The sequence below is a fragment of the Dendrobium catenatum genome, unplaced genomic scaffold (genome assembly GCF_001605985.2).
Source record: "Dendrobium catenatum unplaced genomic scaffold, ASM160598v2 fragScaff_scaffold_1022, whole genome shotgun sequence".
NCBI lineage: Eukaryota > Viridiplantae > Streptophyta > Magnoliopsida > Asparagales > Orchidaceae > Dendrobium > Dendrobium catenatum.
The window spans coordinates 1,567,020-1,586,898 of NW_021319484.1; the positions used below are offsets into that span (position 1 = coordinate 1,567,020).

A 19,879-nucleotide genomic window follows, 5' to 3' on the forward strand; every position below is an offset into this window, starting at 1 on the left:
TGTTATTCTTTGAACTATGTTTGATTATAGAAATATCAATTTTTAAAACCTTATTTTGATATTGAATCTATTATAAAATATTGTGCTAGTCTTTTACAGCAGCTCCGCAGCAGGAAATGCACCCAAACAGAGAAAAATAAGGAAAAGAAACAAGGTTTCCACTAGTAGATGCAAGAAAACAAAGAAAGATACAACGTCCTTCAATTCGAGAGGAAGAACAACTCTCCACAAGTCTCTAGCAAACCCTAGAGCCCAAGCACACAATGAGATCTCAAACTTTTCATTCAAATTCAAGATGAGGACCTAATTCCCCCCTTTCCCCCTCTTTAACTCTCATCCCCATACAAAATCCCTAAACAGCCCTTCTATTCAAATTTCCCCCCTTTCCATTCAAATTTTCCCTCCAACCCTTGAATTAACTCCATGTGGGGCCCGCCTAGAGTAAGGACCGGAGGGGCTCGCCTAACACTTCTCTATAAGATGAAGATGTATAGAGTTCACTAATATAAGCCTAGGATCAAATGTGCAAAATACACATTAAAGTTTATATGCTGCAGTTTCTCAGCTCTTAGTCTAGGCTAAGGTTAATCTCTTTTGATGTAAAAACAATAAACACATTCAATTTACTACACACTATAATTTGAAGTCATCAAAATTTAAAAAATTTCAAGAAATCTAAAAACGAATAAAAACTATGCAGTGACCAGAGATTCACACCGTAAAAAGGAAATGTTACATGCAACAAATTTGGCTAAATATCAAGCATATCACAAAATATTTATATTAAAAGAACAATAATATAAGTCACTAATTAGAACATTCTATTATATAGTAGAACATAGATATAAATGTGTGTGGGCTCCGAAAATTCGGCCTCGGTCGTGCAAGACAAGTCGCAGACGTGCGACGACGTGCGGGCAGAGTAGTTAATTGATTTTTTTTTTTTTTTTTACAGAGAAGGGTCAACAATGTGGATCATATTTTCTTTTTTTTTTTGGTGATATGTGATAACATGATGGTATCATAACCAGCTATGTTTTATGAACCTGATTGATGAGTAATAAAGAATTCTCTAGACGAACTGAGTTTGATTGATTTATTATGATGAAGGTATGGTATGACTAATATATTACAAATGTAAGTGTCTGTATTAAAGCAATTATGGAAGTGGTACTTATAAAAATAATGTGTTAGAAAATAAATTTAGGTGGCTTGGGAAATATAAAGGCGAGAAGAAGATGAAGTAATAAGACCTGAGATAGAATGATAGAATGTGTAGTACAAGAATTTGGTTTTAGATTATTTTAGTATATTTTAATATATTTTTCAATTTTATTAAGAATTTTGAATTTATTAGATTTATTTTGAATTAATTTAGAATGAATGACCTTTTTGAATAATCTTATGTTTGAATTTAATTTATTTAGGATTATTTTGATTTTGGGTAGGAATATATTTGATTTCAAATTATTGGGTCTTACATTTATAATCTTAAGTTGCAGTACATGCACTAATCAAGCTATATTATCTGACAAAAGCCCAATCGGCCATAGACTAATTACAAGTAGTCAAATTAGGCCATAATAGAATTGGATCGAATGTGTTTTCAAGTTTTCTTAGACCCACTTCTATTTATGGTAGAATTTCTCTAATTTTTAATTTGAATTTATTTTATTAGGTTTTTTATCTTTTTTGGGAGAATATTAGGTTCAAATTGGATGTTTGCTTTCAAATATTTGTTTCTCCTTTTAACCCAATTTTTTTTTTAAATAGGGACCCATTATTTGTAATTAAATTATAGATTTATAGTCATGATAAAGTACATATTTCCTAGCCTAGATTGGATGATATGCTTGGCATAATATTTCAGTTATTATACTTTTTCAAAAATTGATTTGCAATTAGTACCATCAAATATGGATTTTTCTCATGAATGAATGGAAAATAACATTCATGACCACTGATATATTATATGAGTGGTCAATATGCCTTTTGTATCTAATGCACCCAATGCCTTAATAAGATTGATGCATCCAATGCTTCCTCTATTCATTAGCAAGTTTTTAACCTATACTTAGATAACATTAATTTACAGTTCAATCAAGATTGAGCATCTTGATCACTTTAGTCAATCAATTTAATGGATGATAAGGTTAGTTTAATCTTAAAATGTTCATATTTTTGCAAAAAAAGTCATAGTTTTGGCTCTGCGGTATCTTCTCATAGTTTTGAATCAAATACTTCAAAAATCAAGACAATCCTTTGATTGGTCGACCCTTACTTCTATCTTTGATATTGGGGGTTTTCATAGGTTAGCTGCATTCTATAGATTGTTCATTAAGGAATTTCAATGCCATCATGATCCCTTTTTCTGATATGAAGGGATATTGCTTTGATTGTTGGTTAGTTTAGCCCATGTCAAATGGGCGAAATTGTTAAATAATGTATTGACGTATACACTTCTTTTTATATTGCTCCAACTCCATGGGTTAATTTTTATATAGATTTTGTACTAGGATTGCTTAGAACTGTTCTAACATGATATCACACTCATGATAGTAGATGGACTTTTTGCATGACTTAGTTTATTGTATGTTCAAAGACTACTGATGCATCTTATAAAGCAAAAATTTTATTTGAGGAAATAGTTATGCTACATGGGTTACCCTTATGAATTGTTATGTACTATGTTTACATTCACATCAACCTTTCACCCTCAAGCTAAAGTCATATTGAGGCAGCATCTAAGAAATCTATTAAGATGTTTGATTGGAAAAAATCTAGGCAATTGAGATTCACATATTCCTACTATTGAAATTGCATATAATAGCAAATATCCTTTTTGTCTTTCACATGCTCTTTCTATATCCTTTTCCCGTGATCTCAATCACCTGCTGCTAGGCATACGGCCTCTGTGTAGGTGCTTCTTCCTTTATCGAATTGATTTGCTTCAGTGTGACATTTATATTCCTGTAATGTTTGTTTGTGCAATTAAACTTGCTAATGGTATGGTATGTAGCTCCGTTCTGTGAACACTTGGGATAAATTGCGAAGAAAAAGTAATTTGTTTAGCAAACCTGTTAATCTTAGTAGCTCTGCCATGATTTATTCGAGATCTATGGCTTCATTTGGCGCGGCTATCTTACTGCTTCATAAAGCAGTTTTTTAGTAAAAAATAAATTTTTATACTAAAAAGTTGCTTTAAGAAGCAGAAAAAAGTCGTCCCAAGCAAAGCCTATAACAACTTGATTAACACATCCAACGCACATTGATCAGTGCTCTCTCTCTCTCTCTCTCTCTCTCTTTTTCTTTTTTCTTTTGAAAAGTCTTGCTCACTCACATGTAAATCTTATAAGTTACTCAATACTCTGGATGCAGGGAAGGAAATTTACCTGTTACTTTTCTCCAAAAGTACCTTGTAAAGAAGCTTAATCTTGCAAGTGAGGCTGAGGTGAGCTAACTTTTTTTTTTTTTTGTACATAAAACTTCTTAGTTCATTCCTTATCTGACTTCTTAAATAGTTGATGTCTTAAACCTAAAAAATCACATACTAACTTTTACAGTTATTTTTTTAATGATTAATGAAACTGTGAATATTTTTATGTTACATAACTTCATTCTAAATATGAATATGTTGTTTGGTTTGTCTCACCTTCATTTCGGGAATATTTTACTGTAGTGTAAGAGGAGAACAAAGGTGAGATCATTTTTCCTTTAAGTTCTATAATTGGATTATTCATCTCAACTAAGAAAAGAAGTTGTGCAACAATGCACTGAATCCCCTATGCTATTGTTTTTCATGTTTGACTATCCCTGCTTTACCATGGCGCCTAGCTGGACGTTAGGGTACATCTTTCTCAATCTGATCTTGTTCTATTATTAATGTGAGCTACACAATAACCAACGATGGGACATTTATCTTACTAATTTATGATCCAATTCCATCAACTCAAGTACTCAACAATGTAACCCACCTTTGTGACTGCTTACCCATAAGAGAGCTGGAAAATCGGCATTTAATAGCACTTCTGCTTCAATACAATAAGCTATTGGTTTGGTCTGTAACCCACCTTTATGACTGCTTCATACCATGTTTTATGCTGTCAATCTCTCATTTTTTATATTAGTTTGGCGAATATTGAGGAAAAAAAGAATACTATTCATCTTTTTTTTGCTCCTTGCTGTTTAAAAATAGACCTGAACAGGGGATGCCTCTCCATTTTGAACTATCAGTTTTAGACAAGATTTTTGGAGAAAAGAATAGAAAGAAAGACTACGAGTTAAACTTAGCAGGTCATGGCTATTTTGTTCTCTTCAAGGCCAGCCTTTAGTAGATTTCCCACAATTTGTACAATCTGCTCCACATTTAGTTGGGAGTTAGATATATACCAGATTTGAGAATGAATCTTATGTCCTCTCAAGTGCTCTCAAAATTGTAGAATATAGGTTCTCTAGTAATAGTAAGGATGCTTTGGCTATCTTGTAGACAAATAGAGTTGGACTCTATAGTTGCGTAGTGCGATATCGAATTTTGGGGTGTCGGATTTAACTACTTTCAACTTTGGTGAAACATCACAATTTGGGGAAACAAAAAAATAGATTTTGCTTTTAGAGTGTAGGAAAAAATCTAGAATAAATAAAGGCATAAGTTGAGGAAGAGATTTTTGGAAATGATTAGGAGGAACCAATTTTAGTTGCATAATTTGTTTAGTGATAGATCATAACATTGCAACATTCAAGACAAGGAGATGGCTACTTCAAGGCTATGCAAATTTAGGCTTTGTTTGGAACAGCTTTCTTACTGCTTCTTAAAACAGCTTTCAAATGTAAAAATTAAAATTTTTGTACTAGAAAGCTACTTGAAGAAGTAGTAAGAAAGCTGCCCCAAACAAAAGCTTAGTGATATATTATTATATCATGATCATGTTAAATGGTACTAGAATTATGTTCTTATATACTACCTAGGTATCTCGTAGGTACTCAACCTATGCAACGTTTAAGTGATGAGATTGCATGGTGTTGAGCACTTTGGGGCTTTGGGAGCTTAAAGTGCTCGACTTTGAGTGAAATCATGGATGAGATTCAAGTCTTGCCATATTATTGAGTTAATGGGGAGATTGGTTAGTTATTGACTCCATATCATACATCAATCATATGGTGAGGTAAGTTTCAAGCTTTTTCTGTAAAAGAAATTGAAAATAAGTAGGGTGATTTGTTAGTTTGTTAATTCAGTATTCACGCATGAATCACATGGTGATATAGGTTTCAAGCTTCTTTCATGAAAATTTTATAAATCGGTGTGTTTTGTTATTTATTTATATAATATCCATACATGAATTATATAATGAGGTAGATACCAAGATTTTGCATTTTAAGTTTGAAAATGGTTAAGATGATTTGGCATAAGTTTGTTACTTTTAGATTGAGTTGGTGGCTTTGTAAATTGATGTATGGAATCTTAAATGTCATGGAAGTATCATTCAATTTTGATTTTTTTCTCCTAAAGGTATTGAGAAGAAATTGGGAAGAGAGAGAAGATGGGAGGTAAAAAAAAATAGAAATCACAACTGTGGTTTCTTGGTAACTGTCATAAAAAATACTAGCCCAAATGGGCTGTCAAAAACGGGTCACGGGTCGGGTTCGGGTCCAACTCGAAATTGACACGACACTGTTCAACCCGACCCGTTTTTACAAACAGGTCGGTTTTTCGAACCCGAACCAGACCCGCTTCGGGTCCGGGTCAACCCGAACCCGACCCGTTTCGAGTATATTTTATTAATTTTTTTTATTTAATTCAATTTATTTAAATCTAAATCAAATTAAGGTAAGATTTACTTCAATTAATTTAAAATAAATCAAGATTAATTTAATTTGGGTAACAATGTTTATCATTTTTTGAAATATCATTTACTTATTTCATAAAAATCCTTTAAAATCCTCCTAAATTAATTAAAAACGGGTCAAATCGGGTCGATTTCGGGTTTTCGGGTCAACCCGAACCCGACCCGGTTTTAAAAACGGGTCGAAATCCCTAACACGAACCCGACCCGGTTCGGGTTCGATTTGACCCGAACTCGAAATTTTCGGGTCGGGTTCGAGTCGGGTTTTCGGGTCGGGTCAAATATTGACACCTCTAATCTGCCCAATCAAAAGCATAAACTCTGACACTTCATTTGGGCTGGCTTTATCGCTTCTTAAAACACTTTTTTTGTACAAAAATTAAACTAAAAAGTTGATTTAAGAAATATTAAGAAAGCCGTTCCAAACGAAATTAAAATTATTGAATTACATTTAAGATCAATGTACTGCATAAGTAATTAATCAAAATTTATATTCAACTAATCTCAAAATAAATCCTATGAAGTATAGATCCCAAAATTTTTCCACGTAAACTTCCTAAATATTAATATCTCATATGCAGTTTTATGAAACCTATAATTGCAGGTGGAAATAGCATGCAGAGGTCAGCCAGTGAATCCTGCATTGTCACTGCAGGACCTTACAGATCAATGGCTTAGCCAAGGACCATCACAAAGAATTCAGGCTTCAGTTGGCACTTCAGCTAAGGAATTTGTAATGGTACTGACCTATAGCCAGAAGCCTATGCCACCCTAAGCCTTTTCTAATTTATTGATCATTTTTTAATTTTTTTATAGGCAAAAGGTTAGCCTTTCAGGAGATTTTCATTAGGGATTTTCTAAATTACCCTATTTTTTTCACCCTTTAATTAATGGCTGAATTCAGCTTGATGGAGTAGGTCACAAGTAGGAGAAATTATTCTATGCGGACACCGGATTGTCCGGAGGCCAATCAGAACGCACCACATCATCCAGTACACAGGCCGGTGCACGGCAAACGGGTGATGTAGCGCATTCTGATTCGCCTCCAGATGACGTTCGTATCCGCACAGAATAACTTCACCACAAGTAGGGCTCACCTACATATTTATAGATTTGCTAATGTGTTCTATTCGACCGAGTCGAATTCTAGCCCAAGAAACACATTCTTCTTTGATTTTTTTTTTTTTTTTCATAATTTCATTTACTAGGATGGATTTCATACAATTATTATTAGTTTTTGAAGAACTAAAGCTTATGTGATTAAAGACCTGAGCACTGGTGGCTTCCTGTATAAATTTATAATGCTTCAACATTGGAACTCTTATTATCCCACCACTGTATGTGAACGCTCATATGTATTCATATTTCATAATTTAGTGAAATATGCTGATATTGATCAATTCTGTAACCATGATTTCTTCTTCTTTTTCTTTAATACAAACTGTTATTATCTATGAAAAGCATAAAAGAACTATAAAATAATGCACTTATGACTGAGCCCATTGATGAAATGAGCTCCAGCTGAGTTGTCTGACTCTCACTAAATGAACAAAATATTTAAATGTTATCTCAAAAATAATTTAACAATTATAAATATTCTTGCTCAGAATTCTTGCATCATAATTAACACAAATGATTTTGCAAATCTAAAAAAAATTGGTGCTTAACAGCTCAAACATGTAAACACCCAATATATTACAAAGCAAATAAATTGTTCCAGACAGATAGATCATGTTAGCATCATTGCAATACAACCAGGAAAACCTAAGCATCCAATTGTTTCATAATTTACCACTTTTCATCACTCTCTTGAAATTTTCTGAAATTTATAATATAAAGTTTTCATAAGAAAATTTCTATGTACGATTAATCTTCTTCCAAGTTAATGGAATCCTTAAATTTTCCATAAAGAACTTTCTTCAGATGAGCCATTTGAGCAAGAACTGATTCCTTTTCTTCTTCAAGCTTCTCCAGTTCTTTGCTGGAATTTTGTTTCATAATCTCCAGCTTGCTCTCTACTTGTTCCCTTGGCATGTGGGCAAAAATCTCCCCAATTTGGAACCTCACAATATCCTCATCTGAAAGGATGAGTTCATTGCTGGCATCCTCCAAGCTCTCATTATTTTCCTGAAAATAAGAGCCATCAACTTTGCTCAGTCAAAGGGCGTAGAAATTTGGGAATAAAGATGTCCAAAAAGCTCATCGCTAAGAAGTTTGTAAGTCATTCTCTTATTCTTAGGGAGGATATTTTTGACTATTTTTATTAGTGCTTTGTTGAAGGCACTTGATTTATAAATTAATGAATACCACTAATCGATTTTATATAGATTGATGTATTTGTATCTTTATTGTTTTGAAAGTTGAGTCATTGTGTGAGATTATTCGACATTGCGCACTGATTATGTAAAGAATGTTATAGATGAAAAAGTTGATCATGTGCTCAAAGAAAACTTTGCTGAATCGGAGAGATTATTACGTGCGGAGTCCGAACACAAAGAACAGTCTGATTTTGCGACTGTGAACAGTAAAAGTGCAGTTACTGTTCACCCTTGTAATTTTACTGTTCACAACCACAAAACTAAACAGCTATCAGTATTCGGACTCCGCACATAATAATCTCTTCTTGAATGGAGCCACTTCATCCCATTTATAAATATAGTTAATTGCTACTTATATAAAGCGATATCTAGCTTATAATGTATGATTGATCGGTCCAATTACATTCGTACCTTAATATTCAGATGGTCAATATGCTACTGCAGGATACAATGGATTTGAAAATTGATGTAGGATGTCACAATGATTTTAACATTCATGGTGCTTAGCATTGTTGATGCAATATCTCACAATCGAAGATTAGTAATAATGGTTTTTTTTATTTTAGCTACCATTTGGTAATTGACGCCACAAAATCCACGAACTTCGGTTGCGATCTTATCACCCTCTTTGGTCCCCAAATATCTAAGTAAAATTTGAGCAAAAGATCTACAATAATGAGTATCATTGACAAATGCAAGGTTCTAAAAACAGACCACCATGAAATCGGATGAAGTAAAGGTTCACTATTCAATAGTTCAACCAGGTTGAATCGAATAAAAAAAATAAATATTACAATTATTCAAATATAATATAAATTACCAAATAGTTAAAATTTTAAAAGTTAATACACATAACCTTGGCCGAATTTTTGTTTTCACATCTAGGCTTTAGTTTATTTCCTAATTCTAGAGATGAGAATTAGGAAATAAGAGCTCTCTTCCTCTAAAAGCTGCAACCAGAAGTCTCAAGCCCGTAAGAGTGGATGGAAAATTTCTCCTGAGCTTTTCTCCTCAAGTGCAGGCTGAAATTTCTCAAAATATGTAACAGATTTTGCTCTCAGCTTTCTATTCCCAACCACTCAAATCTGAGAATTTTCTCTCAAATTTTTTTGGAAATCTGAGGCACGTTTCTCAGCCTTTCTCTTCTCTATTAAGGCTAGGCTTCTCCTTCAATCTTCTCTAGACCCTTATCTACTGGAACCTGGAATTCTTCCCAGGTTTTGAATAAAAACCTAAAGAAAATTTTCAGATTTTGTGAGACATTTGAAGTTTGTCCCTCTACCATATCAAAGCGTTTTTCCGTTCTACATCATCTTCATACTATTGATTTTCTTAAGTAATTTTTTGGCTCATCTTGTCGGTCTTTATAAATGATTTGTGATACAAGGTGAGGAACAACCAGAGTTGTATCGTGCCAGTCTAAATTTGATAAACCCTCTAGCATTCAACAAATGTGGATTCTAATCAATATAAGCTCACCGTTCATAATTGTCATTTCTTTAGCCAATTTAACTAGGAAATCTGTATTACTATTTTGAGCTCGGAAAACTCAAGCTAGTGTGACATCCTGAATTTGTTTCACAACCTCAAGAAATTGTTTATGATAATTGGCCAATTCAATCTTACTAATTTTATATATACCCAATACTTGATCTATAACAAACCGAGAAACAAAAAAAGAATTCAAAGGTTTTGAAACCCTAAACTAATTACAATATCGAGACCCACCACCAAAGTCTTATATTTAATCGCATTATTGGTTCAAGGCTCGATTATCGAATGAATACCTCATTATACCTTCATCAAGTGTTATAAAAATAAAACTAATGACAATTCGGGGCTTAAAAAGGTTTCGAGGTTGGGCGAACTTAATTAATGATGCTCTATTAAAATACATCTCTCAGGTCAATTGTTTTTCTTTTTCTTGAATAAGCAGAATCTGCTCATTAGGCAGATCGCCATTGAGCATTGAATTTGTAGAAACCGGATATACAGCGGGAACATTTGCTATGATTTTCCCTTTTTATTGATTTTTAAGGAACATAAGCGATGTCAAATTACACGAGGATGATTGCCTATCTAGTGAGATGATCGATCCTGCTAGCTTATCATCAAGAATTGCAGTGGACCGACTTTTGAAATTAAGGCGACTTTGTGGGAGCAAAAATAGATGCCAAGTAATACTTCTCAATTGAAGAAGATTGTACTTGCGCTTCTAGTAATATTTAGCTCATGAAATAGACAACATTCTCCTTGCCTTCCTCATTATATTGCACCAACAATGATGCTCTGAGGAACTCTTTTGCAAAATAAGGCTCTTTCCCGAGATCAACCGTGCAAGTATGGGCTTAACAAAACTTTTTTGAAGTTGTTGAAGGCTTCCTATCAGTCTTTGTATCATTTGAAATGAGCATTCTTTTTCATCAAGTTTCCAAATGGTTTATGCCTACATGATAGATTTGACATACAACTTCAAAAGAATATAGGCTACATTCAAAAAGAGCGAAGTTGGCAAATAATTTTTGGTTGTGGCATTTTACCGATCGCTTCAATTGGTTAGGATCAATCTCAATTCCTATATAACAATGTATAGAAGAAATTTTTCTAAGAAAACCCCAAAAACACACTTAAGGAGGTTCATTTTAAGATCAAATTTTCTAGTCCTCTCAAATACGATTCTTAAGTCATCAAGATGATCTTTTTAATATATGCTTTGATGAATAGACAACCTTTTGAAGAATCGACTTATCAAAGATACATGTCATAACCCTTTGATAGGTAGCCTGAGCATTCTTCAAACTGAAGAACATGACCGTATAATAGAATATGTCGATAGGCATCCTGAATGACATGTGCATTTCATCCTCAAGAGCCATTGATTTGATTATAATCTAACTATATATCTATAAATGATAACATTTCATAGTTGGAAGCATTATCAATTAGGAGTTCTCATACAATAGCGGAAAGTTGTCTTTCGAGCATGTCTTATTGAGATCTTCGAAGTTAATGCAAATGTGAATTTAACGATTCTTTTTCTTTGCGGTAAGAATATTTGCAATCCAATCAACATATTTTTCCTTGGACGAAAACATCATATGAGCTTTATTATTTTTGTCATCACATGTTCTTCTATTTCTAGCCTTATTTGGCTTAGAGCTTATTTAACAAGTAATGAATATAATTTGATAGTTAATATTTGAACTGCCACTTCAAGGGATAAGGCATGCATCTTAGCATATGTTAAGAAAAAATAGTCCCTGAATTCACAGAGTAAAACACTTTCCCACTATTGCATAACATACATTTTTATAAGGACATTTAGCTATAAAATTTTTGAGGCCTTTTGTAGTATTATTATCGTTTCTTTATGAAGCATGTGGACTCTTTTGATTTCATCATTTAATTATCCTGACATGAACTCCTTATTTAAGCATCATTTTTTGAATTATTGTGAGGTACCTTAGCATTCTTGTAGGCATTACCTCTCCAACCTTAAGACATTGGAGGAACCAATCAAATATCTCATCACGGTATCCCTGGATTTATATAATTAACTTCTTAGTCCACTCCTTTCAGATAAAGGAGCAACATAAAATATATTTAGCTCTTTAGCATTATGAACCTCACAAGGAATAATCTCTCTAGAATGTTATGGAGGGAGAGGTATAATAACTATGAAAATATATTTTGAAATCTACAAGCCATTCATTATCCTTGAAATAATACATCGTACCAGGCTTGCATAAGTAAAATCACAATCATAGACGGAATATGATTTTTTTTTGCTTTCATCTTTCTTTTAGCCAAGGGTTTGCACATTTCTTTGAGTGTGACTAGGATGTCATCATCTTCTTTCATATCACTTCCTAAGTAAGGAATGACTCTCTTTGGCTTGGATGAGTTGCTGATTGTTTTAGGAATAACCGGTATTGACTTCTTACTTGCTTCTTCCAACCTCTTTTTTGAATTGCTTTGTAGTCTTGAAGATTAATGCCATGTCTTCAAAAGGTTTTGTTAATTATAGCTTATTCGAAAACAAATATTTCACATTACGTAAATTCACATAATGGACTGCAAAGAATTTTATATCACTGAAATTGAACTCTGCTCCATCTCCTAAGTGCTTCATACATTAGTTCAGAGTTGTCAAAAAATATCATATTCATGGAGCTACGATTAACCAAAGAGTGCCTTGAATAAAGTGTTTACATCGACCACATGAAATTTGGCTTCCATATAAAACTTTTCAAATCTGAGAGGGATAATGAATGATCCCATAATTTTCTCTCTTTCATTAAAGCCATACACCATATGTTCATCTTACCCGAGATGTTGAACATTAAGGGACAATGATCTTAATGCTCACAAGCTCATGATATTTATTGAGAAATTGGAATCGATTAAGATTCGACATAATATCATCACTTTCTATTGTGACATACAAAAGCAATTATGTTCTATTATCCCAAGAATAAGATTTTCTTTGGAGAATATGATGACCAACCCATTCTAAGCTCGTGGAATCTTAGGCAAGCATTTTTTATCGAAATATGATTTGTAAATCTCCAAATCTTTGAGAGCTTGAATCAAAGTCTTATGGATGTCCTTTGGCATTAAGGGAGATTCATATAGATTGAGTTGTGCTAGGATCTTCCTTAGAGGAGATAGGATAAAATATTCATCTATTTAAAGTGGATTTCTTCTAGTGATATTTGGGGATGATTTCTTTGTTGATGGCTATATCCTTCTCGTTATGTTTGCTTGATGATCCCTTCTTTGGTCGAAGTGGCATTACTTTATCACTCCTAAGTTGTGCTTGAATCGCTTCATTTGAAACAAATTCATCCGATGAAGCAATTTCGTCAAAGTCAACCATCATCGATTCATAAGGTTTAACAAAGGGTTCAAAGTTGATATCCAACCTCATGCACTTCATTTGCAAGGCCATCTCGGGATCTGACTCATTCCCCCAGGGAAGCCTGAATTTTTTTCTAAGTTGTCCATTTTTAATACCATCAGCCCAAACTCAAATGTTACTTCCTCAAAATGCCCTTCTTTTACTGATATAGCACCTTTGATTCATCTCCATAGATCATTTTTTATGAAGCCAATGCCACTTGACTCCTGTTGAGAGTTTTAGGATGAGCTCATTGAATTAGAGATCAATTGGAGATTCAAGTCCAAGAAGAGGATGAAAAAGAAGAGACCATAGAGATCAAGGCAATCCATATGATTGATACATACGAGCATCGCTACAAGCCTTGCTCCTCCCCTCTCATTAACCAATAAGCAGCAAGTAGTTCTCGCGCCAACCTGCCAATCAACCCAACACTTAAAGCTTTTGGAGTGCGGAGTGCTCTTGAAGGGAGAAATGAAACAAGCCTGATAGTGCTCTAGCCATAGGCTGCTTATAAATACTTTTTTTTTTCTCTAAAAGGGAAGATTTTTTTTATTTTAGTTCAATTTCAAGAAATCTGAAAAAGGAGAGAGAATTCCCATCCTTGGAGTGGACTTCCCCTAAATCTTGAGAGGAGAGAGACAGAAGGTGTGTAGCGGAGTTCCAAAATCATGCCCGTAGCCTCTTTTTGCAATTTCAACCGACTGTCTTGTGTACAAGACAACAAAATGTTGCCAATTACATAAAGCCAGCCCCCGATTCATCTCTAGCCCTCTGAGCTCAGATTCATCCAGTCACCAACGACCATATTTCCTGGCCTTCCCATCCATCCCTAGGTCTGTCCAAGAAAACATCCAACAATTGTCCTCTTGTCAATTTCTGACAAGACCTGCCTCTTCCCTAGGTGATGCCAACAACCAGGAAAGCATTCCAGGTATCAAGAACTCCAAGAAACATCTAAGCTGGATGCAGGGAGGTCATTTGGACTACACCAAGCCTAGACCGGGTCTCTGTTGTCTAATTTTCTCCTTCCTAATACCTTCTTTCTCCTTGAGCAGCTATCTACTGATTTGTTTTCTTTTCTCTGTTTCAAGAAACAGTACCAATCTCCTCTGGTTGTTTCCCTTTCTGTTTTTCCTTCCATAAATTAGGGATAGCTGTTTTTGGCTACAACAAGGGCTGCATGGCAGCAGGCCAAGAAATTCATTAGGAAATTCCAGACCAACAATCAAATAGAATTTTTTTTAAAAAAAAATTCTATATCTCCTGATTTATTTGATGTTGTTTAGATTTCTTTTTAAATCTCTAGTTCTTTGTTTGATTTTAAAGAGTTTTAGTCATTGGTTATTAAGGTCTCATCACTCATGTTGGGTTTGGAAAATTCAATTGGAGGGTTGTTCTTTTTAATTTGTATGATTTTCTGAGCAATCTTGTTTCCCAACTATTTCCTCGGTGTCATTTGTTTATATAAGTATTCCCCTTTGAAAAATTTGGGCATGTAAAAGAATGAATTGATCTGAGCTATGGCCCGCTCTCTTCCCAATGAATATTGGAGTTGTGGGCACCTTCGATTTTCCCTTCTCTTCTTCTGGAGTTTTAGATGAATTCAAAATTGTCTGCTTATCCTGTAGCTTCTTCATTTTGCTAATAGGATTGTAACAACTACCTATAATACTTGGTTTCCCCAAAAGAACTTTAGCTCTCATGCATCATGCCTAAACTTAATTTCATAATAAATACCACCTAACTGCTGAAGCAGATTTCTCTTGTATTGTTACTAGTAATTTAGCAAGTTCTACATCGGAGCTCAGAGGGAAACCCTACTCCAGCAGCTAGGAAAGTGTACTATGCTATTCAAAGTGTTGTTTAATTAAATGTAAATAGGAACTTTGTCAATGTGCATGTAAGTGCCACTTCAGCTAATATTAGAAAATTTGTTATTTCCTATGAAAACAAAAGATGTCCATACTCATAATGTGCATGTTAAGTGCACTCTGTAATGATGAGGGGCCATTAATTAATCTTTACTTAAGTACGTTCCTCCGCAAATTTTCAACATATGATCATGCGAAAAAAAGCAAAACTTTGATGTTGCAGGGTCAGTCCAACCCTGTTGAAGCTACGGAATACACATAATGTTTACATTCATGATAAAATATTATCTGGCAGGATAATTTCTACCATGCTCTAATAACATAACACAGGACAATTATGGCTGAAGACATGTCTAGAAAATCATGTAATTTTGATGAAATTAACGTCATGGTGCAGTTCCCTGTGGTAAGGACAAGGTTAAGCTTAAATTTGCCTTCTAGTACATACAATTAAGCTAGCAATAAGAACCACATCAATCCTTTCCAAGAAAATCACATCCAGACATAGATGCCAATCTCATAGCACTATCCCAGAGTCGGCCTTACCAAATCAACAAAATCCTAGGAATAATATATTCTGAAAACATTTATAAACATAAATAGAGACCGACTACTTCAGGGTTGAGCAAACCATACCTTAGCGATTTTGATCTCGTCCTCGAGCTCGTGGAACCTATTATTCAGTCTGCCGAACTTGTTGATGTTCAGCTGATCTTCCCACGTCACTTCGACCTCCGATCCCGAACCCTTTTGCTTGAACCATTAAGAAATCGGGAATTCAACCATTCAGAAATCGATTCACAACAAGATCGACCGATAGGTTTAAGGGATCTAGTTTCCAGGGATTACCTGCTGCATTTTGGAATGTACTCTGAATCGCTTCGGTTCCGCTCTATTTCTTCGTCTACGTGGAAGCTATAGTCTGTACGAAGACAGCTTGAACGATGATTAGGAGAGTTGGATTACGGCTACGTCGGCCGGTTCAGAGAGAGGCTGCGGCTCTGAGATCGCCGGCGGCAGCGTCGGACGGGGGCGGTTGGCAAAACCTCGCGAAATGGCGAGGGTGACGAGGAGAGGAAGCGGAAGTGGCGGTGATGACTGGGGCAGTCGACAACGATTAGGTTAGGGAAATTTCGCTTTAAATACTCAAGAGAAAGCTTATTTGGATTGAATTTTTGTTTGGGACAAATTTCATAGTGGTTCTTAAATCAGTTTTTCAGCTGAAAAGTTGTTAAAAAATTTTTCTTGAAAAAAAATTTAAAAAAATTGTCTCAAATAAAGATTGAATCATTGAATTATCTTCAATGAGAATAACCTATTATCTTGTACTCTGAGGTTTCGTTTGGAAAGATTTTTTATTATTTTTTAAAATAAAAATTTTTGTATGAAAATTAAATAATTTTTATTTTACTAAAAATATGTTTTAAAGAGTAATAAAAAGTCGTCTCAAAAGAAGCCTAAGATTATTCAATAAAAAAATAGTTTCAATTAATTCAAATTAATTTGAATTTTAACTTGACTTGATCCTCATTTGGAATATTCTTCAAACCTTAATTCAATAGTCCATTCAAATTAGCTGAGTACATTTGAAATACATGACGGGATATGTGTTGAAGCCTTAAAGGCGGTAGATAAGTTTGATAAGAGAGGCCTCTAGTGTGGAAAATTATTATGTCAGGTCAAAAAATCGAAAATCCAAATGTATACGGAGCAATACCGAGTGCTAGGTATCGAGCTCTAGGTGATGTGGCACATGGTTATTGGCCTCTGGACTAGGAGTGTCAATTTCAGGTTGAACCCGGAAAAGACCTGGCACTATTCGGGTCAACCCGAACCCGACCCGTTTTTACAAACGGTTCGATTTACCGTACCCAAACCCGACCCGCTTCGGGTTCGTGTCAACCCGACCCGACCCGAGGACACGGCAAGGCTGGGAGCAGCTTCACGCCTTCACGGCATCGACGACAGTGACGTCCGACGGCAACGAGCCTTCAGCGCGGCAGCAGCGTCCGGTGGCATCGATGTCCGGCGTCCAGCGGCATCGATGTCCGGCGTCCAGCGGCAGCTGTCACGGACTCACGGTCATGGGGCGGGTTCAAATCAAGAGGCGGTCACGCGGCGAAGCGACCGTGGGCAATGGGCCTTCAGCGCGGCGAAGCGACCGCGGGCAGCGGTCACGACTCACTGACGCAAACGGCTGGCCTGATGGCTGACGTGATGGCATGCCTTATTGGGTCAAAAATGGGTTGATTTCGGGTTTCCGGGTCAACCCGAACCCGACCCGGTTCGGGTTCTGGTTGACCCGAACCCGAAATTTTCGGGTCAGGTCCGGGTCGGGTTTTCATGTCGTGTCAGATATTGACAGCCCTACTCTGGACGCGTTCGGTGTCCGGACATAATAATTACTCCTCTAGTGTTAGGCTTTTGATAAGACCAATGCATATATGTAGTTTGGTAGGAAAGACAGCATTGGACAGAAAACAAGGAGTTCGAATAAATTATTCTGTGAGGAGTCCGGGCGGGAAGAATCGTCTGGATTGCTGCGTATTTATTGAGCATTTATAAATACTCAATAAATATATAGTAAATCATCAAATGCTCAATAAATACTCACAAAATAATCAACGAATACTCACAAAATACTGAGCAAATATTCAGTAATACTTACAACTAAGCATTTATAAATACACAATAAATTCGATCAATTATCCTCATTTGGACTCCACGTGTTTGAGAAGAGAATTTTGTGATATGAACTTCCTGAAAATATGCTTCGAGAAGACTGACACAAATGACAAATTATTGCATCCGGTCACCTGACGCGGAGATAGGTCAAAATATTAATAAAATATTATTTTAAATTAAGCGCGTCAAAAGCGCAGTCAAAGTGCAGTCAAAAGCGCATGTGACGTGAAATGTTTTTATTGGACGTCTGAACCTATTCTTCGCGTTCGATGACCGGATGCAATAATTTGCCGACACAAATGGAGTTTATTAGGAAAGACATTGCAGGATGACGACATGTATTAGAGATGATAAGTTCCGGAGAAGAGCTCCTTAGTGAAAGACATTACAATTATTAACATGTTTAAATTATATATATATATATATCCACCAACCGCCGGCCATGGCTCCCTAGCCGCCGGCCTCATCCTTTCCCCTATTTCCTTGGATTTCCTAATTAGGGGTGCATGATATTAGGAATTAATTTGAAATTCAAATTGTTTAAAATTTGAAATTCAAATTTCTTTCCTAATTTAGTCCACCTATTTTAGGAAAGGAATTAATTTAAATCCATTTGAATTTCAAATTCAAATTGGATTTATTTCATTACTTCCCTAATTCCTAAATTCAAACCAATGAGCATTAATCCTCCACGTTAATTGCCCCTTGATTCATGCAAGCAGCTGGCCCCCTTGGACTTAAATTGAAATTTATTTCTAATTCCTATCCCTCCCCCTTTGGAAGTATTTCCTAACTCCCATGCCCTGGCCGAATTTTCCAAGCAGCTTTTGGAAATAAAAGAGCTGAATAAAAACTCTGAGCCGTAAGGAAATAAATTCCTGGATTTCCTCTCTCTCCCGTAATTGAAATTCCCTCATGCCTTTGTCTGTTTGATTAATTCCAATAGGAAAGTCTCTGTTTGGAAACAAATCAAGCCTATTTCCCCAATCTCAGGAACCGAATTTTACAAAAGCAAAAGCCTTAATTTACTTCCTAAAACCTGACTTCAGGATTAGGAAATAAATCCTTATTCCTCCCACCACCTCATACGGCCTGGCCCCTTGCTGAAATAATTTTTTAAAATCCAGATTTCATTGCTCCTCTCAATTAGGCTCTCCTCCAACAGAAATCTGAAACTTTTCAGATTTTCTTTGAGGGTTGGCTCTCATCTTTTTCACCAACTCAAGAGAATCTCCTTTCTCTTCCTTCATCTCAAGAGCCCTAAGCAAGACAAGGAAGAGAGTGTTTCCTAGCTCCCATGAATGGCGGGTTAGAATGATTCAATCCTCCTACCCGTTCTACATAAGATGCTCTCATAGTGGATTAATTATTCTGTGCGGATGCCGGATTCTGTCCGGAGACAAATCAGAGCACGCCACGTCACCTCCTTGTTGTGTACCTGATGTGTACCGGGTGATGTGGCGCGCTCTGATTCACCTCCAGACATAGAGCTACGTCCGGTGTTCGCACAGAATAATTTATCGTCATAGTGATTGTTAGTCCACATGAAGGCTTCTTTGTTTTTTTTGGATAGTTGAGGGCATCGAACGCGGATCACACAGGACAGAATTTTTCCGTCGACCAATGAGCCACTGCTCCATCCGCATGAAGGCTTCTAGAACATGAAATTCTTAATGTTCCTGACAGCAGTTCTCATCATAATCATGAAATCTATACAATCTATCATGCCTAGCATTGTATTTTCAGGCTTACCATTCCGTTAAGTATGCCAGTAGATTGTTAATTATTTCCAAATAACTTCCATTGTTTTATAATTTATTAGAGAAGTGGATATAGGTAACCTCAGTTCATAAGATTTGTAATACATACGATAGGTAAATATTATCACCACCCAAAAAATCATCATCAATTGAAGAAACGCCCGAGATAGGAAAGAAGATAGAGGTAGATTCAATTTTTAATTCATCATTAATTGAAATCCAAAAAAAAAAAAGATATCCTACTTATAGAAATAGCATCTGGAAGAAATAAGGTAACTAATTGTTTAGCTGCATCAAATTCTCTTGGGCCTGAAAAACTCTCCTCTTACAGAATTGCATAGAAGGCCATTGTTAAGAAGTACGGTGTCCCTGTGGAGGTGGTGGTGGTGTACACCATTCTAAGCATCTTTAAAGATAAAGAAGAGAAAAATGTGCAGCAACACAAATCCTTACTAGTAAATGGAGCGGGAAACAAAGGTGTTGCAACTAAGAGGATGCTCAC

The 19,879-nt window shown here is 35.5% G+C and overlaps 2 protein-coding genes across 5 annotated transcripts in view; one reads left to right on the plus strand and one right to left on the minus strand.

The window, feature by feature from the left end:
- The window catches only part of LOC110099420 (E3 ubiquitin protein ligase DRIP2-like), a 49,988-nt gene extending 42,727 nt beyond the window's left edge, over nt 1-7,261 (plus strand). For 2 of the 4 annotated variants that reach the window (XM_020826557.2, XM_020826561.2), the window contains exons 6-7: nt 3,379-3,451; nt 6,445-7,261. In XM_020826557.2, the coding sequence (XP_020682216.1) occupies nt 3,379-3,451; nt 6,445-6,615 (244 nt within the window). In that variant the 3' untranslated portion in view covers nt 6,616-7,261. Of the gene's footprint in view, nt 1-3,378; nt 3,452-5,506; nt 5,545-6,444 lie in introns of all 4 variants that reach the window. The other 2 variants (XM_028697931.1, XM_028697932.1) reach the window with 2 other exon arrangements.
- A 226-nt stretch (nt 7,262-7,487) lies between these two features.
- Nucleotides 7,488-16,043, minus strand: LOC110099400 (probable prefoldin subunit 4). The gene is made up of 3 exons (XM_020826528.2): nt 15,782-16,043; nt 15,569-15,685; nt 7,488-7,967 (listed from the first exon to the last, which is right to left on the minus strand). The coding sequence occupies exons 1-3, from the start codon at nt 15,788-15,790 to the stop codon at nt 7,707-7,709; spliced, it is 387 nt and encodes a 128-aa protein (XP_020682187.1). The 5' UTR covers nt 15,791-16,043; the 3' UTR covers nt 7,488-7,706.
- Between the last annotated feature and the right edge of the window lie 3,836 nt (nt 16,044-19,879).